The sequence below is a fragment of the Acyrthosiphon pisum genome, chromosome A2 (assembly GCF_005508785.2).
Source record: "Acyrthosiphon pisum isolate AL4f chromosome A2, pea_aphid_22Mar2018_4r6ur, whole genome shotgun sequence".
Taxonomy (NCBI): Eukaryota; Metazoa; Arthropoda; class Insecta; order Hemiptera; family Aphididae; genus Acyrthosiphon; species Acyrthosiphon pisum.
In genome coordinates, this window is record NC_042495.1 from 74,097,278 (window position 1) to 74,120,530 (window position 23,253).

General features: G+C 26.2%; 2 protein-coding genes across 8 annotated transcripts in view; one reads left to right on the forward strand and one right to left on the reverse strand.

The window, feature by feature from the left end:
- The window catches only part of LOC100167886 (sodium/potassium-transporting ATPase subunit alpha), a 20,571-nt gene extending 3,670 nt beyond the window's left edge, over window positions 1-16,901 (forward strand). The window contains exons 2-18 of one of the 7 annotated variants that reach the window (XM_029490511.1): window positions 5,958-6,038; window positions 6,114-6,257; window positions 9,023-9,226; window positions 9,386-9,499; window positions 9,650-9,763; window positions 11,088-11,340; window positions 11,416-11,637; window positions 11,713-12,070; window positions 12,132-12,264; window positions 12,351-12,940; window positions 13,011-13,153; window positions 13,239-13,495; window positions 15,604-15,692; window positions 15,856-16,030; window positions 16,094-16,224; window positions 16,288-16,389; window positions 16,453-16,901. In XM_029490511.1, the coding sequence (XP_029346371.1) occupies window positions 5,958-6,038; window positions 6,114-6,257; window positions 9,023-9,226; window positions 9,386-9,499; window positions 9,650-9,763; window positions 11,088-11,340; window positions 11,416-11,637; window positions 11,713-12,070; window positions 12,132-12,264; window positions 12,351-12,940; window positions 13,011-13,153; window positions 13,239-13,495; window positions 15,604-15,692; window positions 15,856-16,030; window positions 16,094-16,224; window positions 16,288-16,389; window positions 16,453-16,573 (3,231 nt within the window). In that variant the 3' untranslated portion in view covers window positions 16,574-16,901. Of the gene's footprint in view, window positions 1-5,957; window positions 6,039-6,113; window positions 6,258-9,022; window positions 9,227-9,385; window positions 9,500-9,649; window positions 9,764-11,087; window positions 11,341-11,415; window positions 11,638-11,712; window positions 12,071-12,131; window positions 12,265-12,350; window positions 12,941-13,010; window positions 13,154-13,238; window positions 13,496-13,554; window positions 13,740-15,260; window positions 15,356-15,603; window positions 15,693-15,855; window positions 16,031-16,093; window positions 16,225-16,287; window positions 16,390-16,452 lie in introns of those variants that run through there. The other 6 variants (XM_016802836.2, XM_008182866.3, XM_003243158.4 and 3 more) reach the window with 6 other exon arrangements.
- An 811-nt stretch (window positions 16,902-17,712) lies between these two features.
- On the reverse strand, window positions 17,713-22,299 carry LOC100161750 (protein NPC2 homolog). The gene is given in 4 exon segments (NM_001162654.2): window positions 17,713-18,206; window positions 18,271-18,467; window positions 19,858-19,971; window positions 22,129-22,299. Coding segments are annotated over 4 exon segments (489 nt in total). The 5' UTR covers window positions 22,217-22,299; the 3' UTR covers window positions 17,713-18,116.
- Between the last annotated feature and the right edge of the window lie 954 nt (window positions 22,300-23,253).

Consider the following 23,253-nt stretch of genomic DNA (forward strand, 5'->3'; position numbering starts at 1 on the left):
AAGGAATCTTGTATTACATTTTAAAATCTTAGAATTTAAAAAGAAAAATTTTTATGAATTTATAACTCGAAATAATTTGCAAATTTTCGTGATTTTTCCATATTTTGTCATTTTTTGAACTTTAAATGCTTATAAAAAAAAACTGTGACTAACGATTTTTAATATTTTTCATCTGCCTTTGAAACAATATACTAGGAGCCTTCTATTAAATTTTCAAGCTTTTTTATCCAACAAATAAAATTTTATTGATATTTTTAGAAAAAAAACTAAAAAAAAATGGAAAATAAAAATGTCCGTAAAGAGCTCAAAATACATCAAAATATTTTGAAAATGTTATGGTGTATAGAAGATGCTAAGATAAACATTCAGTCAAAATTTCATGTATCTACGGTAATTTTTTTTAAAGTTACACCAAAAACCAAATTCAATTTTGTGAAAAATCGATTTTGCGTAAAAATTCCCGTTTTTCCTTAATTTTTCTTTTGTTTTTCCCGGCGCTTTTGTAAACCACTGGGAAATTTAAATTTTGACCTCCCCAATGCACCAACGATATTCACTTTCTGATCGAACAAGATACTGAAGTTGAAAATCGTAGCATTATTTCGACTACTTATCGTGTACACAGACACAAAAAAAATAAAAAAATAAAAAAATAAAAAAACACACATCATTGTAAAATCAATACATTCATCGTTCCACTCAGAATCTAAAATTGAACATTTTATAATTTGTCACAATACAATAATAAGAATAATAATTTAAAATAAGTTGCATGTTTTAAAAATTGTCAATACAAACATAAATTACTACAGTCTACAGTTATAATAATAATAATTTCATATAGGTTATAGGTACTGTTTAAAAAATTGTCTATACAGACATAAATTATATTAAATAATAAAAAATAATAAAGATTGATAATTTGTTCAGTTAAATTAAGTAAAAATTATAAAAATTACCAATAAAAATTTTGCCAACACGGAAATACTACTCCCAAAACATAGTATAATATAGATAAGCTCGTTTTTAATTATAAAAATATATATATTATTTTTAATTATTCAAAATGCACTAATTAGGTTACGATAGTCAGTGGCGTATATAAAAATATTTTTTGGGGTGGGCTATAGTAGATAGAAACTAGCAAGTGATCTAATACTTAGAGGCTACTGTCTACTATATATTTAACAGTTTCTATAAATATATTTGTATTTGTTATTTTTCAACAGGCTATGAAATATTATAACTTATAATAGTACTTAATAAAATATATTATTGTTCTATTTAAAAAAACTGTAATTTTTTTTTTTTTTTTTTGGGGGGGGGGGGCTGCAGCCCACTAGGCCCACCCCAATATACGCCACTGACGATAGTATTCAACAGATAGAACACCTGGGCAGTTGGATTATTGATCAACATTTTTGATTAGAAAATTAAAACTTATGTCTAATAAAATATGACATAATATAGCAAAATATAAAAATTAAGTTTTTATTTTCATGGTTTATTTTTCCATGATTCATTATAAATTAAATAAATATAACTAATATTGGTTAATAGTTTGTTCAACGATTTCAGGAGGTATTATCGGTATTTGTAATTTTAGTAAGCTTCATGACAAATTAGATAGGTATCATCACAGTTGTACTGGTTTTGCGCAGTAGATACACATCTCCTTCACCTACGGTCTATGTATTTAACATTCTATAATTCTATATAATATAATATATAAACGTTAGTACCTACCCAAATGATCTGATCGATTATACGACAAATAAAATTGTATAGGTACACAATTATTTATTTTAATTCAAATTTTTTAATATTTATAAATTATAATTTAAATTTGTTTTTATGATTTTTACAAATTGAATCGCAAATTTTATCAAATATTATATTACAAGTTATAACACACAATTATTTGTATATCTACTTGTAAGTTGTAATTTTTTAAATTTAAATTTTTGAAGTTAAACTTCTATACCCTCTGTATATATAAAAAATAACGTGGCAGTTACGCTCCGATGACAGGTTCGATTCCAATCAGGGACACTAAATTTGATAAATTTGTTTTGATACATTTATTCTTTTTTATACAGAGAAACGTGTATCGTGACGGTTTTTTTTCGTGTCCTCTGTAAAAAAATTTCACTTTATCCGTACGTACTCGCAACACTCCCTTTTTTGTATTATTTGTTATTCTAATTATATGATTAAAATTATGGTAAAAACACATTATCCAAAAAAGTGGTATCTTGCCTTATTATATATTGGTCATAGTTGTTGAAACTCGTGAGTAAGTTTCATATTTCAGTACACACCGTCCATTATTATCCATCACTAAAAGTGTTGTAAATGACGATTCTGTCGTTTAAATTAAAAATTAAAAAAAAATGTATACTCAATAAATAATTGCGATCTTTGAAACTTGTTTATTTTTTACACGTGTTAAAAAAAGTTACCTACAGTTTAATCCTCGTCTCCTTGTATCTAATACCAAATTGACATCGACATTCTTATGTCAACTATATTCAATAGAAACAAAACATATACATGTACCGATGTATCTGCATGTAGTGTAGATACTCTTAGTTTTTGTAATTTGTATGTTTGCCGTGTCGGCCTGACACACCAAAGGTCCATGTATCAGTTTTTTAAGGGGCCCTATAATAAAATACAAAGCCCCTCAAAAAATGTACTTAACATTTTGTTGAAAAATTATTCAAATTCTGATTTTTAGAATTTTTAAGTATACTTAAAGACTATATTTACACGAAGCCTGACGAAGGTAATCATTTGTTATGAAACTATTGAAAAATTTGAAATTACAAAATATTAAGTAATAAATAATTATTATTAATTACACAGAAACAAAATTACAAAAACCAAAATTATATTTTTATCATAGAAAGTTGCTGCAAAAGACAAATGCTATATGCATCGGAAACCTAACTTATAAAGGATCCTAGTTAAGCCTCTTAAACAACAAATCAGTGGCCAAAACCCAATAAATTTCACGGTCTAGTCTTGTTATACCAACAACCATCATCTTAAACATATTTGATATCAGATTTCAGATTCTAGAATGAGAGAATTTAAACTTTTCCAAATAATTACCTATTTATCATATCCAAAATTATTATTTTACATAGATTTTCTTAAATTAAAAAGATTTGTAGATTATAGTAGATATGTCTGATGTTAAGAAAATATTTCAAAATTTAGAAGATATCAAAATATTTTGTATATAATTATAATCTAATTGGTAATTATTTAGTTTATAAGGAACATAGTGTGTGCAGATAAATATTTTTTTGTAGTGAATTAAGACAAGCACATTTAAATGATAAAAAACCTAGAAAAAAACAAAAATTAAAATCATATTTTTAAAAAATCACTGATAAAAATATTAAAATATGCAATATTATTTCATTTACACTTTTTGTAATTCTTTTATTTTGTTTTAATAAATACTAAATTATAATATTTAGGTACAATTACGTTTTTTAACAGGAAATTCCACCTGTCGATTATTATTACTTTTTTATTTAGACACTAAAAAAATTTGTTTTTATGGTGATATGTATGCAATCTTTTTTTTTCTTCGGGAATCAGGGATACTAAAAATCTTATACAACATCATTCTTTAATACATTTATATTAGGTGATTATATCTAAATCTAATATTTCATAATGCACGCTCTGCGAAACCATCCCAGAAAATCACCACCGGAAGTGTGCGCATCAGCGGCCACTTTTTGTTCTACAGACTAGAAAAAAAATTTCGGGGGGGGGGATACGAATTATAATGTTACATTATTACAAAATTATTACATAAGCTAAAATATACTAGGCCTTGGTGAAATTTTTTTATTTTTTGGGGGGGGGTTTACAACCCCTTAACCCATGGGGGGGGGCCCTACTCCTGGTTACACCACTATTTTCTTGTATTTTTAAAATATTATTCGTGGGTACTTGAAACTCTTAAAAAATATTATTGTATACAAGTACGATAATCTGCAAATAATATTAAATCAACTTAACCGGCTACTGTATTAATAATATTATAACAATATAAATATAATATAAATTATCTAGGCTGACAAATCGTTTCTGCTCAGAATAATTTTTTGTATACAATGATATTATATCAATCAATTCAAATTTAACTCCATACATTACAATGACCCGGTACATACGGTCACTTGTAACCTACTGTACTGCGGAGCGACAACACTTACCTGCTTTTTTAGTAATGTTTTATTTTATTTTTATTTCAACGCCATACGGCTTTTACAATATAGTACATATTAATGGATATACATAATAACATATTTATATATAAAAATTTAAAAATTTAACACATTAAGTGTCTATAAAGTAAATTATACAATATACCTAACACTGTAAGCTCCAGAAAATTAAATAACAGTAATAAGAAACAAAATTGGAAATACTTTAATTAGTTTAGCTATTAACTGAAGACATAGCTCTCCTCAGAGGGTCATCATCTAAATAGTTTCTTGTCACTGGAGCAAGGTAGTGAGGGTCTTGTGAGCTGGTTATTTCTAGAATGCGAAAACCTATTCTAGGTGAAAGGTGAGTCTATTACACTAGAAACTAAACCATTTAAAAGTTTAATATCACTCAGGGTGGATAAATTAAGTGCTGTTAAGACGTGCTCATAATCATGAGGTTCATGAACAATGCCCATAGATCGATAAACCATATTTAAGAAATGATGTTGAATATATTCGTACTTAATAAACATAAATTTAATAAATTACTTACTCGTTATAGAGTTAATTTATACGTGTTGAATTATTTTAATTGCAGTTTGTTTTCTTTTTATAGCTGTATATATGTTTAAACGTTTGGAACACCACCCATTGAACTTAATGGATTAATGTGTATTCAGTACACAATGTTATTTGTGTCACCTGCATATTCAAAATAGATGCTTAACTGACTATTATATGTTGTTTGGCAACTTTTCAAATAAAAATATATCCCTTGTTCGCACTTAATTCATATTTAAAAGTAAACATGGAATGACTTAATGATATGTTTGAGAATATTTATTAATATGATAATTATCTTTTGATGTTACATATTACATTATGTTCTTTAAATATGATCTATACTTTATAGTATTATAAGTGTGTGCAGGCTGTTGTAGATGTTATTGACGGAGTAGAAATAAATAATATCAGTATTTGCGATTTAACTTAAACCCCGTTCCAACAACTGTTCAAGAAGGGATCAAAAGGATACAATTTGTAACCATGGCCAATCTTACCATTAAATGTACATATTAACCATATAAGATAATCACATGATCATTGCAATGTATAAAATAATATTATATTAATTATGATTCTACGGTCTATAAGTAACTTGCCTCTAGCCACTCTCCCATATCAAGGATATATAAGAAATTATAATTCACAACTAGTATAATTTTTCCAGATCTAATTTGGAATTAAGTCTTATTTACAACATACCTTTTGATACTTCCACGCTTGTGTATAGGTAGTGTTAATATCAACTGGGTAAATAACGTCAAAAATTGTGGTCACCAGACCAGAAATCGAATCCAGATTTCTTACTTGCCGGGGGATTGATCTCCCATTGAGCTACCTAACAGCATAAACTTAAGACGCTATTTTCCCTCGTAAAATATATGATAGATAATAGATACATAATGTGTGATACAATTATATTATAGTGTTTTATGTTTTATATACATGTTGAAATAGATTTTGCTAAGTCATATTTTAAAAAATGTTTGACGGTTCTTGAATTTTTGGCAGTTTATATTAATTTCAAAATTAATACTCTTAAGAAAATATTTTTTATTGCAATTACATAATATCTTCTATATATTTGCTTTTGAAATTTAATTATAGCAAAGATACATTTTAATGTTTATTAACATTGGAATTTTTTTCCCTTAGCATGGAAGAACAGACTCGTATCGTGTTGCTACAGTTCCATCTCAATTTGATGATAATAAAACAGTAGATGGAAAGCCAAAAGTATACAAGACAATTTTCTTTTAAATTTTTATTTAAATTTAGTTATATTTTAAAACAATTGTATTGTAATTTTAGACAAGAAGAAAAGCACCATCATCGATTAGTACCAAGTATAGTCATGCTGAAAACTTAGATGAACTGAAACAAGATCCATATTTGGACTATCATAAAGTACCATTAGATGAACTGTACCAACGATTTGGAACACATCCTGGAACTGTAAATATACATTAATTATTTACAGTTAATATAAATATTATATACAACCAAAACTGCTAAGAGGATATCATCGCAGTATTTGTTTTCGCTCTCAGGCCCATGTGCAAGTGTGCAACAGATAAAACAAATTCATGTAAAATTGTTTTTTTTATGTTTCGCTACTCTTAGGGCCAGTATTACAATCATCTATATGATGATACTGTTCGATTACGCTTAACCGGCTGACAGACTTTATTACCGACCGAATTCGGCCTGTTAGGAGTCGGTTAAATTTAACAGGAGATGGTGATACTAGCCCTTAAAGTAAAGTTACTTATTACAAAAATTATAGAGAATAATATTGAGGATTTGGCATATTAATTTTATATTTTATTATTATTTTACTTTATATTCGACGTAATAATAAAACTTTAATTTTGTTAATTTAAAAGGATATTACACTTTGATAATTCTACATGTCATAAATTACTTAAGAACATAAAAAAATGGTTAAGTATGAATGTGTTTTTCTAATTAGTATGATGAGTGGGCCAGAATGACAATATAAACAGTGCACTGACATCCTCTATGTAAAATTCAGAAAGCCATAGAAAATAAGTAATCTTATAAAGTATGTTAATATTTGTGTTTAAATACTTTTGTTGATAATGAGTACTTTTAGTTTTGGTTGTAGTGTACAACCTACCAAAACTTTTGAGGTCAAGTATAATATGGCCTATTATTATTTTTGAACTAATTTTAATTTTGGTCTACTGGTATTAGAATTAGTTTAATCAATACCAGTAAATTGGATGGTATTTGTAATCAGTATTAAGTGAACCCGATGCTAAACTTACTTTTATTTTATCACACAATAACAAGTTACTACAACCATTTCCATTTGAATTGGTAAAATATGTATAAAAAAAAGAAAAATTTTTTGCGTTTATCTAAAGGAAAATGACAATTTTTTTTGCAAACATTTAAATAACATGTTTTCAAAGTCCAATCATAATTTCTTTTCTGACGTTTTCGTTTGTACATCTATAACAGGCATCCAAATTCAACATTTTTTTAAAATATGTTTATGATTTAAACTACTATTAGTTGGTAACAAATTATGATATTAAAGAAATTTAACACATTGTTCATCTAAAATTAAAATTTCGATACAAATACTTTAATTGTTCTGTCACTTTAATAGATTTAATAAATCATAAAAATAATGTATTTATAATCAAAAAAAGACATACACCTATTTAAAAGCTATTAATTTATCTCTGGGAAGGGAACAGTAGTAATATACTAGCATAGCTAGTTATACATTACATGATCGGTACTCATTATCTCAGTCATTTTATTAGATAGGTCTTTTTAGATTCTGAGCGGAGCGATAAATGTATTGATTTTACAATGATGTGTGTTATTTTTTTTTGTCTAATCACCTTTTGGGGCAGTTAATATGTTTTGATTTTAAATTTCAGCATTTTGTTTGATGAGAAATGAATATAGTTGGTGCAAATTTAAAATTCCCAGTAGTTTTCAAAAGTGCTGGGAAAAACAAAAAAAAAAAAATTACGAAAAAACAGGGATTTTTACGCAAAATCAATTTTTTCAAATGATCATAGATGTATAGCATTTTCACCGAATGTATATATTAAATTTCCTTTGCACCGCAAAATTTTCAAAATATTTTGACTTGTTTTGAGTGGCTTATGGACATTATCAAATTTCAATTAATTATTTTTTTTTACAGGCATTTTAAATTCAAATTTGGACGAAATTACATATTTAAACCAGAATAAAAATTTTAGCTATTTTGTTGTAATTTAAAAATATTATTCGTGGATATATGAAACTTTTAGAATATATTATTATATTTTTTACACACAATTACATTTTCAAAAATGAGTTGAACCTACTGTAGTAGATACTAATGCCTAATACTAAAACTAATTACTTTAATCATAATATCATAAAATTATAGACTGACGGTCAGAATCTTTTCGCATACAATTATCTTATTTCATTAAATTCAAATGTAATACCATCCATTACAGTATGCCGTTTGTAACCTACTGTACAGCAGAGCGACATCCACTTACCCGCTCTTTTAGTATTGATTTACTTAACACAAATTTAACACAATTTCAACTTTTTTTATATATTTATAAATGTATCCTAACTTGTATAATATAATAGTGGTAATAATTAACTTAGAAATAGTTATTATGTTTATGAAAATTAATAATATTATTTCTCTGTATAAAATAGTAACTCGTTTAGCAATTGGGGGCATTCAATAAAAAAAAAATAACTTAAATTGTTGGGTATTTTGAAAATATGTCTATACAATGTAAGATTTATTTTTTTTTACTAAATAGATGTGGGTAATACTAACTTTTTAAGCATATAAAAGTATGTGAGTAGTATTTGGAATACATATTTTTTAACTATTGAATAATTTCTCAAATACTTTTTACAACTGACAATAAGTAAAATAATTAAATTCAAATTCTTAATGTTAATTTAAGATATTTATGTTATAAAAATTATTATTGTAATAAATTGTTTGCCATTAGAAGGCTATCTGCCTGTACTTTTAATAAATTACTAAAGAAAAATATGTATCAATATCATTTATTAATTATTAGTGATGTAACCACTATCTGGTATAGACAAACTCAGATCAACGTACAATTTTAAATTACAATACTTGTATAGGATAACTAATTATTTAAATCACCTTCTCTCTATTTTTTTTTTTAATTGCAATTTTATACTAGGGGTTAACTCATGCTAAAGCTCGAGAAAATTTAGAAAGAGATGGACCTAATACTCTGACACCGCCAATTACGACACCTGAATGGATAAAATTTACAAAACAGATTTTTGGTGGATTTTCAGTATTATTATGGTGTGGAGCACTTCTGTGTTTTCTAGCCCATACTGCAGAAACTAGTACTACAGAAGATCCAAATGACGATTATGTAAGTTTTAAAATATTTTTAATTGAGATTTTACTTTTTACAAACCTGTTTATAAATACCTGCAACCATGAAAATTCCTAAACTAATTAATGGTGGTTTTAAGTATTTATTCATTGTTATTTAAACTAATATGTTTAAACCCTATATTCTACCATCCAGTTTTACTTGGGAGTAGTATTAGTTGCTGTTGTCATCATCACAGGAATCTTCTCCTATTATCAACAAGCTAAATCTTCTGCAATTGTGGATTCATTTAGGAATTTAGTTCCTCAGGTAAGGCAGAGAATTAGCTGAAATTATTGTTTTGGTGTGGTTTAGCTTTTTTATTATAATGTACTATTTTTTGTAGCAGCATGATTGTGGGTTTGTGTTCAGGTGAGAAGTAGTTACTTATGCTTGCTTATAACTTTTATTTTATCGCAGATTTACTTAGGTTCAAGTTTAATAGCTGTTATTATAGTCACTGGCTTTTTATCTTACTGTCGGCAGTATAATCAAGGTGAAATCATCCGATCATTCTATGAAACAACTTCTCAGGTCTGTCTTAATTTAAGTTGCTTTACTATGATACCATACTTAATACCGAGATTTGTTGTCTTTATCATACACATGCAAAACGTAATATATTTATATTTCTTGTTGCTTTTTCTAATATTTTTACATGAGATGTATTTTGAATTATAATATTTGATGTATTTAAAAATGTTCATTTAATATTATGTTCATTTATTCCGATTCTTAAAATAAAAATAAAATTCTATAGACTATATTATACCTATGTAGTTTCCCCCTCCCTCCACTTTGTCATTTCAATTCAAGTAAAATAATATAGTTTAAAAAAGTTCACGATTCACTTTCAATTGTATAGTTTATAAATAAATATCATCTCTAATAATAAATCTAACTAATATTAATGGGTTCTGCTATCCTCAAATTTTGAATTTTATGCATTTGTAAGATGGAAACAACAAATATTGGGATAAAGTTGTCTATACACAATATCATATATTTGGTTATAAATATTTTCTATATAAGTTATTACAATATTATTATAATGTATTACACATTAATAGTTAATGTATTTTACATTTTTTTTTTTCGGAACTTTAAATAAATATAAGTTTCCAAAATAAAATTATATTTACTTTGAATGCAAGTTTATAAAATACAATTTTAAAAAACTTAATTTATTTAAACTTTTTTGTAGTTAACACTTATAATTAGTCATATTATATTAAAATAATTTTTCCAGTTATCATAACACATTATAATATATGTCCAATTAACTCAACTTTAAATTAATATTTGTCAAAGTGCTGTTTAATTTGGTAATTTGCTATTTTATAGTTTGTTCTATACATAATAGCTTATCTTTATTGTGTTATTTATGGTGTTTTAAAAATCTTATCTTTTTTTCTTTTTGAATATTATTACTTTTTGTAGTTGATTATGTGTTATGCTGCTTTACTGCTTTTAATATTAAAAAGGGATTCAACTCAAAATATTTTGTTTTTGAAAAACATGTGGGTACTATAGTTTAAAATAGTATAATAAATATTATTATTAATTTGGAAAAATAAGTCAGCATTCAATTTAAATATTTTCTAAATTGTCATTTTTTCTCTTACTATTTATATTTAAATATGTATTCATTATTAAACATTTACTTTACTTAAATTTATATATATATATATATATATTATTTTTTTTTTAATGAAAACTTAAATTCAATTTACTGAAAATTAATATATTTTGAGTTATATCTTATTTAATATATTCTAATCAAATATTATCTTTGAGGTGTTGGAATATTTATATTACTGTTAAATTATTATATTTTAATACTAAGTTATTTAAATAGTTTGCCGTAGTTATACGTCAAGGTGAATCATTGACATTACGAGCTGAAGATCTCACTCTTGGTGACATTGTTGAGCTTAAGTTTGGAGATCGTATTCCAGCTGACTTAAGAATTATTGAGAGTCATTCATTTAAAGTTGATAATTCATCACTGACTGGTGAATCTGAACCACAAAGTCGCACTCCGGAATTTACTCATGACGATCCTTTGGAAACTAAAAATTTTGCATTTTCTTCCACTCATGCTGTTGAAGGTTATATTAAATATTTGAATGACATTAATAATTATTATTATTAAACTGAAATATAAATTGAATTGTTTTAATTAGGAACTGCTAAGGGTGTGGTTATTGCATGTGGAGATAATACTGTTATGGGAAGAATTGCTGGATTAGCTTCAAGTTTAGATAGTCGACCAACACCAATTGCAAGGGAAATAATTCGTTTTGTGAATTTCGTTAATATTACGGCTATAATTATTGGAATATTACTATTCATTATTGCATTGATGATGGGTTGCTATTGGTTGGATGCCATTATTTTTATGATAGGTTGGTCATTAGTTCATTAATGTTATTATATATTTATACAATTAAATTATAAACCAATATTATTTTGTGTCTTAGGTTTTTTAGTTGCAGCTGTTCCAGAAGGTTTGTTAGCCACTGTAACTGTTTGTTTAACATTAACTGCCAAGCGAATGGCATCTAAAAACTGTCTTGTAAAGAATTTGGAAGCAGTTGAGACACTAGGCTCAACTTCAACAATTTGTTCTGATAAGACTGGAACATTAACTCAAAATCGTATGACTGTTGCTCACATGTGGTTTGATAATCAAATTATTGAAGCAGACACTACTGAGGATCAGTCTGGTGTGCAATATGATAGATCCAGTCCTGGGTTTAGAGCTTTGGCTAGAATTGCCACACTTTGTAATCGAGCTGAATTTAAAGCAGGACAGGATGGTGTACCTACTCTAAAAAAGTTTGTTGATATTACATTAAACAATTAAATAATAAAATAACTTATTCAAATGTTTTTTTAGGGAAGTAAATGGGGATGCTTCAGAATCTGCTTTGTTGAAGTGTATGACACTTGCTCTTGGTGATGTAATGTCTATCAGAAGGCGTAACCGTAAGGTTTGCGAGATACCTTTTAATTCAACAAATAAATATCAGGTAATTGATAATAATTATTCATTTTAAATTACACTTTAAATGTACTCTTATAGTAAATTATTAATATGACCATTTTATATTATTAGGTTTCAATTCATGAGACTGAAGATCCTTCAGATTCTCGATATTCTCGATATTTATTAGTTATGAAAGGAGCTCCGGAACGTGTCCTTGATCGTTGCTCTACCATATTTATTGGGGGAAAAGAAAAAGTTCTCGATGAAGAAATGCGAGAAGCATTTAATAACGCATACTTAGAATTAGGTGGTCTTGGCGAGCGCGTCCTAGGTTTTTGTGATATGTTATTATCACCAGACCGTTTTCCTAAAAATTTCCTGTTTGATGTCGATGAACCTAATTTCCCATTAAGTGGTATGCGATTTGTTGGGTTGATGTCTATGATAGATCCACCAAGAGCAGCGGTTCCAGATGCTGTGGCTAAATGTCGTTCAGCTGGTATAAAAGTTATTATGGTTACTGGAGATCATCCTATTACTGCTAAGGCAATCGCAAAATCTGTTGGAATTATATCTGAAGGAAATGAAACAGTTGAAGACATCTCTCAGAGATTAAATATTCCTATATCTGAAGTAAATCCAAGAGATGCTAACGCAGCTGTCGTACATGGTTCTGAATTATTGGATTTACCTCCAGAGGTTTTGGATGAAATATTAAGGTAAACAACAGTTTTAATATTATTAAAGTTGTGGCAATTTATTTAATTTAAGCACTTTATAATATTTTAGATACCATAAAGAAATAGTATTTGCAAGAACTTCGCCTCAACAAAAATTAATTATAGTTGAAGGTTGTCAAAGAATTGGAGGAGTTGTTGCTGTAACTGGAGATGGTGTTAATGATTCACCTGCACTTAAAAAAGCAGATATTGGTTATTGCATGAATTATAAAATAATGAGATACCTATTATTACTATAAAACATTTTTAATTCATTATGTATATGTATGTTATTCAGGTGTTGCAATGGGAATTTCTGGATCAGACGTTTCAAAAGAAGCAGCTGACATGATTCTTTTAGATGATAATTTTGCTAGTATTGTTACTGGCATAGAAGAAGGACGTTTAGTGTTTGATAATTTAAAAAAATCTATTACTTATACTCTTTCATCTAATGTCCCTCAATTACTGCCGTTCATTGCTTTTATCATGCTAAGCATACCATTGCCTATTGGTGCTATTGCTATATTATGCATTGATCTTGGTACAGATATGGTAAGCATAAATATATATTGTTTTAATATTGTTACGTTGACAGTTATTTTCTTTGGCAGAATGTTGATAATTATTTGGTTTGACGTTTGTTCACCACAGTTTTGATTATAATTAGGCTAAACATATGAGGTAAACCATTGACATTTTTATTATTCTAGAAACTGACATAATTTATATCTAATCAGTTTTATAATTTCCTTTTTAATCTACTATCCCCGTTAGGTTAACAGATAAACATAATATTTTCATTAAAGAAATATTCAATAATAATTAGCTAAAAATATTAATACATTTAACTTAGATTAATTAACTTTGTTTTTTTTATTGTGACATCAATTGTCTTATAATTATTAGTTATAATTGTAATTTATGATGTGATATATGATTATGTGTTCATAGTAGTGTGCAAGTATAGAGAATTCAACATATTTAACAGTATTAATCAGTGGTGGATCTAAGATTCTAAAAAAATGGCATGGTTATAATTAAATCTGGATCTTGTGTTTGGAAGTCGTGTATCATAAAAATTCTTGTAAAGTCAATGTAGATATTATGTGTGTTATTAAAAAAATTTAATATTACCATGGGTTTAACTTATACATAAAAGACATATCAATTACCTACATTGAGTATAATAATAATATGTTATTTTATTTGATTTTAATAATACTTTTTGAGTATAGGTAATACTATTACCTATACATAATTATGTAGGTAGTATTCAATGTATTATGTTTAGTAACCGATGAACAATTAATTATATAGTAATAGAATTCTATTTAAAGTACTCTATGTTATCTTTATTTTAATAATTAATATGACTTAAATACGTTAATTTTCACTATCTATCCATTCATGTATGAAATAAATTATAAATTATTTATAAATTTGCAATTAACAATATAAATTAAAAATCAACAATAATCTTGTGTTTTAATAAATTTGGAAATTCCTAGTTGGGAATACTAGATTTTAACAATTATTAAAAATGATTAAAAAAAGACTAGACTAATGCTGACACATTAATAATTTATCAAGATAATGTTGGGGTAATGGGGTCTACACCTATTTTGAGGATTTTGATAAAGATCAATAATATCTTACGTATTTAATAAAACAAGAAAAAAGTAGACATGATATGTAAAAAACCAAATTTCTGAAATTTATATTCTAAAAAAAAAATAATTACTCCAACACGATAAATTGTATTGTTTTTAACTAAATAATTTTATTGAAATGATATAACTATGTCATAAATCATTATATTAATTACTACCACAGAAATTGTGCTACTTTTGAAAAATATTTTTGGTAATGTGCTATGAGTCAATTGAAACTCAACTTTTAAACATTTGACATGGTACCAGTTAAATTTACTAGCCATGTTAGTTGGGCTTTATTTAAAGGAAAGAATAACTTTGGGGACTCATATATTTTTGATTAAAAATATTATAATGTATCTAAACATAAGAAGTGATAATGACAAAAAATAAGCCTGTATTGATTGAGTTCAGTTGGACTTTTCTGAGTGACTTATATCTACCACTAATATTAATTGATATATTGTATTATTAGAAACAAGATTTCAGTAGATAATAAATTAATAAATAATCATATTTTTTAAATTTAGCCAAAACGCTTGACACACTATTAGCTAGAGCTTAAAATAAATATTTATCAGTGTATTTAGTGAATATCTATAGAAAATATAGAAATAGAAGTAGTTTTTGAACTCCATTAGAATGGGCTTGTGTATTGTATTTAGGTTCCAGCCATTTCATTGGGTTATGAGCATCCAGAATCAGATATAATGAAGCGCCCTCCTAGAAATCTAATTAGAGATAAACTTGTGAATAACAGGTGACTATATTATGCAGTGTTTATTGTTTTATTGCTTTTGCTTTTTGTCTTAGTTATATGCTTTGATATTCGGATTAATAATTAACACACGTATTTCTGTATAAATTTTTTTCTTTTTAATCTTGACCTTGCTAATCTGTATTCTTGACATATATATTTAATTTTCAAGCTTTCAATGTAACAAAATAAATAATAATAAAAAAAAAAAATGTTTGTGGATGATTTGTTTGTTATTTTGGGTCTGCTAGATGCCTGGTATATCACTGGCATTTGAACCGGGCGAATCAAACCTGATGAAAAAGAAACCAACTATTAAAAACCCTCTATTTAATGTCAGGTAAACTCTATATACTATTTGTTTCCTTTGAATCTCTTCATTAGTGAATTGCTTGGCAAGTAGTTTTAAGCATATAATAATAGCAAATTAATTTTAGTAAATTATATATTTTAACTTATTGTATATTTTAATCACTAATTTTTTATGTTATTTTTTTTTTAAGATTAATATCTGTGGCATTTTGTCAATTGGGTGTTATCGAGGCATTTGCTGGTTTTTTCACTTATTTTGTAATTATGGCTGAAAATGGATTTATGCCATATAAATTAATTGGAATACGCCGTGAATGGGACTCTAGAGCAGTTAATGATTTGCCAGATTCTTATAATCAAGAATGGGTAAGTTATACTGAAATTTATGTCTCGACATGTTAAAAATCATTAAATAATTTTTATCTCTAGACCTATCAAGACCGCAAGTCTTTAGAGTATACGTGCCATACAGGATTTTTCATAGCAATTGTAGTAGTACAATGGGCAAATCTTATTATATGTAAGACGAGGAGAAACTCAATCGCACATCAAGGAATGAGGTTTGTAAATAGTTATTGCAAATTATATTTTGAAAACTAACTAATGTACTGGTATATTTCTAGAAATATGGCTCTGAACTTCAGTTTAATATTTGAGACTGTATTAGCATTGTTCTTGTGTTATTTACCTGGAATGGATGAAGCTTTACGCATGTATCCATTGAAGTAAGACATTTATTATTTGTCTTCAATATTTTATGTTATAAATGTATACTAATACTTTTTTAGATGGACTTGGTGGATTCCTCCAATACCATTCATGCTAGCTTTATTTATTTATGACGAAGTAAGAAAATTTTACATAAGACGAAATCCGGGTGGATGGTTAGAAAAAGAAACATATTATTAAGTTAATTGCGATGATTGAAGTTAATCAATATTAAAAGGTAGTTAATTTAATTTCATGATCACTTATTAGAAATATATTCTTTAAAATGTAAACATTGTCTTAAATTTATAAATTTATTGATTTCATTTAAATTTAAATTCTCAAGTATAACATGCACTATAGCTAGTAATATTCTTTCAAAATTTTGAATTTTTCAAATTTATTATTAATAACGATTTTTTTAATATTAAAAACCAACACATAAGTCTATAATCTCTAGCGGTTTCTCTTATGAATATATACAGGGTTGTTAAAATTTGAATGACATTGATTTACCTTTTTTTCTTATTGTTTCTATTGTACATGGCAGGCCATAACGCACTCAATATTATATAACATAGCTAACTTAGTTGAATAAACACCACTGTAGTACTGTATACTGTACATAATATTTATTTTATCTATCACATAAATACAATTGATTATTTGGAGTAACTATTATAGTAAATATTTAAAGTATTATTAGTAACAAAATTGTTATATTTAATTAAACATCAAAACACAACAATAATAATAAATTATTTTTTTGTTATTGAACTTATCATTTATTGTTTTTATATACACAATTAAAATTTAAACATTTTTGAATACTATAACCAGTTTTAATGATGAACTATTTTAATCTTAAGTTTATATTACATTTTAATATACTTATATATAAACTTACCTTTGATTGTTGGAAAAATAATCTTATAGTGCATTATAAATGTATTACTCGTTAAAAATCTCTTCAAACTGAATCTCAAATACTAAAAGTATTTTTCAAATGTTTTATTATTAATTATTCATCTTTCTTTTAGATCCTAAAGTCTTATTATGATATTTTTTAAATAATTGATTTATATTTATGACTATCTAATATTATAAATAGTAATAGTATTTATTTTTAATCGATAGTATTAATATATAATTATATCTATATTATTATGCCTATATTATTTATTTTAAATAGTACTCAATAAAAATTAATAATGTAATTATTATTAAGAATTAGTAGTATAGTAGCCCTGAATATTATTATAGGATAAACCATAAAACCGAATATTTTACCATGTGAAAAAATAAGAAACATAATACAAACTAAATATTATAATGCAATGTATTTAAAAATATAGTTTATTAAACACATTAAAAGTTATGACTATAAATAACTTATATGAGGGAATTTACAACTTTGTAATTTTTATTTTAAAACACAAGTTTTTATATTTTTTTTCTCTTGTTTAATAAAAGTAAAATATATAACATTAAACATAAGAGCTTTTTAAATGTAAAATTATTGCTGTTATTTAATAATATTTTAAATGTTATTTGTTACAACATACAGTATTTATAACAATTGCAATATTTTTTTCTAAAATTATTTAAGTGTGTTTTTTTTAAATATTTATAATTAGTATTATTTATATATTACATTATTGTATACATGCAAGTGTTCAATAGAAGATCAAACTATATTTGTTTATTTATTTTTAATTAAAATAAAAAAAAATACAATTAAACATTAATCAATAATTTTTGCTGGTGCTTCAAAACAAGTGACAATACTTCTTGAAATTGGATCCTTTAAACTCCAATGTATATCTACCTTAAACTAAATATAAAATAACAATTAAATTGTGAAAATTGTTATGTATACTTCTAAATGTATAGTTTACCTTAGGATAAGCTTCGATTATGTATATCTCGTCTTTGTAAACATATGTACTACCTTTTAGTACAGGACATTTTTTTTTTGTACCATTTTCTTCAAAGAGATTATTGCATACACTTTTATTATCTACTCCTAGTAAGGGTATTGGTATATTTAATGCTATACCGTACACTTCTGTGATTAAATCCTTTACATCAAATTCTAAAAAACAAAAATATATATAGGTATATTGTAATGAAATACTTTTAAGCATTTCTATGTGTACTTAGTAATGAGAATATTTTATAGTTCAGTTGACATATTCTGGAAATATGAGCCTCTACACTTATAACTAGGGCCCGGATTTTAATGCTCCGTCTATAAATACTCTAAAAAATAGCTAAAAATGTCTATAAAAAATTATTTCACTGCAATAATGCCCTTAAAAATTTACATATAAAATCAATGCAATGTCTCATTAAGGTACCCCAACCTAATTTAAAATGAACAATACGTTCAAAATAATTTACTTAATATTTATTTTAAAAAAAAAAACCCGAAATTAGATGAAAATTTGATTAAAAGTTCAGTGTTTATATATTATAATCACAGCCTACTATTGTTACTATTGGATACGTGTTTTTTCTTCTATCTAGGCCTAAGTTTGTAAATATTTAAAAGTAGAATTTTACGAACAAAAGGATATCCCCCCCTCCCCTTAGAAGAACGAATCAAATCCTCTACTGAAGTCGTACGATATACAAATATGCATTGAAATTTAAAACTAACAAAATCATCAAAAAATGCTAAATAATGCTTAAAAACTGAAAAAATATAGAAATATGCAACAAAATGCAAAATAAAAGTTTGACTGACGAAGTATCCGTTTCATGAAGCAAAAAATGTAAGCAAATTATGTACTTGGAAAGCATTATCTAAGATCACCCAAAAAAATATAGGCTTTGCATTGAAATCCAGGCCCTAGTTATAACTATTATACTAAAAATACATTTTCAATTCCATAACAAGTACCTACATTAAGCATCAATTAGTTAAAACCTAATATGGCCAAGATTATACCAAAATATACAAATAGATGATGATTCAATATATTATATATAATAAATTGACAGAGTACTATTATGGTAATCATGAACTTATTTATTTATGTTTTAAATGGGCCAGGGAAAATTACATCAATTAGATAATAACAATACATTTTAAATGAGTCAACGTTTGGTGAGATGAACAAATTCATTTTTAATACATTAATAGTTTTCATCATTCTCTTACCGGGGGTCTTTAATAGGCCCTATGGTCTGATACTCTGGTGTAGTATTTCACCACTGATATTCTTAAACCACTCAAGCTCTGGTTAATACCATTATCTGACATTTGTAGATCACATTTATATATTATTTTAATTAAATTTAATTCATATTATACCAATACAAAGCTATACACCTATTGGAATAAATATAAACCTATTGGACCACAGAAAGTGAAAGTATATGTTTTATTTCGAAAACTACTAAATTATTTTTGTATTAGTTATCAAATTGTTTAAATTATAAATTATTAATAATAAATATTATTATTTATTCATACATACCTGATTTAAATTTAATTTGTATATGCATAGTACTATTTCGCTTTAATGAGCATCTTGATGTAGTAGTACAATTTTCAATTGTTACTGTTACGTTATTTAAAATTTCTTGATTTCCTGAAGAAAAAAATAGATAACTATAATAATATATACCTAATTATTAGAAGATAGATTTATATACCTATTCCAAGAGTTTTTATTTAAGGAATCGTAGTTTAAAAAGCTACTATTTTAAAATATCTTGAACTATCGAACAGACGTGCCTGAAATACATTAGTATGCAGACTACTAACATGATGTAATAATATATACTTATAAGTTAGTTGTAATACCTACATAATGTATTTTAAATATAAATTAGACATGTGCCTTTTTAAATCGACTGTACCGAGTTAATAAGAATAAATCCAAAAAATACTATTAGATAGAATATTTTATTAATATTTTGTTATAATTTGAAAATAGTCAGATTGATAAATAAATCAAGAAAATTGAATGCCGGTATTATTGTGGTGCATACATAACTCATTAAATTTAATTCTCAACAACGATTTGAAGTACTTACCTACCAGTTTTCCATTAAATAGATCAGATACTAGACTAACCTTCACTTAAGATATTGAGTTTCAGAGAAATATCGATAACGATTAAAGTGTAAAGACTACTGACTTAACTTTATGTTTCCCTGGTGGCGGGGTGACAAATTTTAAACCTAGAAAAAAATGCCCCAAAGTAAATGAAGAATAAAGAATAAATATATTTTTAATTGTCATGCGGATATTCGTAAATATTAGTTAAGTAAAAATAAATTGTTTAAAAAATTTTAACAAATTAAAAATAGTTCTTTAGCATTTAGTCTATAGTTTATAAATACAAATAACTAGCATTTCATCAAAGTTATGATTTTTCCGAATTCCTAAGTTGTGTACAACTATGGTTCAGTGGCAGGGCGATAACAAACAAGTACCTAAGTAAATACCTTCTACTCTTTGGTTAGCTTGGATAGCTTTTTCATTTTTCATCACGGAAGAAATTGACAAATTATTAGATTTATCTGAATTGATAATTCATGTACATAAATACATGATATTGCCGAACATATTTTTTAAAAAAAAAACTGCGAAATACACATACCCCACTTTCTAAAGAAATAATTTGTAAGGGTGCGCAAAAAAACCATCTCCCGACTCCCAACGTCAATTATGGGCGATTGTAAACTCGACCCCGACATTTTTGAAGTAAAAATGTATAATGATTGATAATTGATATGTAGCTACCTTTTTTTTTTTGGAATCGTAAACGGGGAGAGAAATATGGATTCCCATTACTAATATGTAGGTACCTAACTCATAAAAAAAACATGCCCTGATCTTCTGATATAATATCCAATTAAAACTACCTAATAACTATCTATAATATTTTTGAGAACCATTAAACATTATCCAGAAGACACCACGAGGAGGCCATTCTTGTTATCCTCTGAACATTTTTTGTTTTATTTTCATCATCATATTATTAAAAAGTGTAGTAAATTGTTTTAACGGGAAAAAATTATTACAGTTATTTCAATCTAAATGTGTAAAATACTTTTTTTTAAGTAGAAAGTGTATTTGACACGTATTAAATTACTGATATTTCTTAACTTTTAAACTTTTGAAGCGTGATTGCCGATTTTCAATAATTCTCTTTTTTAGTTTTGGAGTTTTAAAATTTAAATGGTGCATTTCGTGGTTCAGTTTGTATTTTTTTTTTATTTGGTTATGACGGAGGATATATTTAGGTAAATTGAATTAAAATGCGTTAGGTATTTATTATTTTAAAATAATATTATCGGTCTGTATGACATCCAACCTTTTTATTACCTACAATTTCCTAGTCGTGTTACATCTGCCCTCAAATCTCAATTATTCGATCTCTGTAAATAGGTTAAAATATAGTCAAAACTAAATTTCTGATCCATCCACGTTTATTATTGTAAATTATACCTAACAGATGGAGGTATGTTATGTACCTACCTAATACTGAAAAAACCTACAATTTAAAAAAAAAGTTAACGGTTAGTTAAAAAATTTGAAGAAATTAAGTAGATACATAGAAATAATGTTGTGAAAGGCTACAGTAACATTGCGTTGAGGTTCTATTGGTAGACGCGTTATTCAATATAGGTACCTAATTCAATTACATTCCATAGAAATTTCGAAACTACATCCGTAAGACCGTATTAGTTATCAAATAATTTGTACAACTCCTATTTATCATTTACAAAAAACTTACTTGTACCACATTTGTAAACTGTAGTGGTTTTAATTATTTGAGGAAATAATATTAATAAAGAACTCAAACATAAAACTCTACCGAACATTTTGAGAAATATAACTAATAAAATAATATAAGCACGACCAATAAAAACTACAGTATAGGTACGTCTGTCGTCTACACACAACTAGACGACCTTCTGTCTTGTGTTATGTATGTTTTACTATTTTTCTGCATACACTCTTCTTACAACATTTTTAAATAACAAACCCGGTTTGTTTTAATTAAAAATATAACAAGATAAATAATAGTACCTATTTGTAAATAAATCTGTATTATACAGACAATATTAGTAATTACAATAATATATTTTATCTGTTAAAGTCAGTTCGAGTAGTTTAATTACAAATTGTATAATAAAGATTAAAGCTCAAGGTTACTGCTTTATTCTAAAAACTTAATACCCTACATATATTTAAAAATAATTATAATTATATTTTATTAAGTAGGTATAATATTAATTAGGTGCTTATAGCTTATTTTAATTTTCTTGCGATTTATGCGATGTCAAGATTTTGACAATAATAGCATTTAGATTTGTCACTATAATGACTTAATTTCTTTGGGGGGGGGGGGAGAGTTGTGCTTACGTTAATAAGTAATAACTATCTGGGCAAGCAATAGGAAACTTGTTCCCCATCATCGTTTGTTCACAAGAAAAAAATAAGTAATAAATAATAACTTACCCTTAATATGAATAATTAATTTAGGTACATTATATTATAGTATACGTATACTGTATAGGTAGGTGTACTACAACGATGATTCATGAGGGGAAGTAATGCTAACGCGGTTTTTCCCTATACATGTGGTGGTTCATCATTTTATAAAAATAGATTAAGTTAATCTGATAGGTATAATATACAGTATGTCCCAGAAGTCCCGTAAATCCCGTATCACCCTTAGAATCGCCATGGAAAATCAATATATATAAGAGGATTCGATACCGTGATTTTCTGTTTTCGTCTCACACACGCGTGACATAGTATTTTAGACGTGTTTTTTGCCAAACATACCAATTGATCTAATCAAGCGATAAGAATTCTGAAAACAGATTTGAATTCGTCATCAAGACTACTTGAA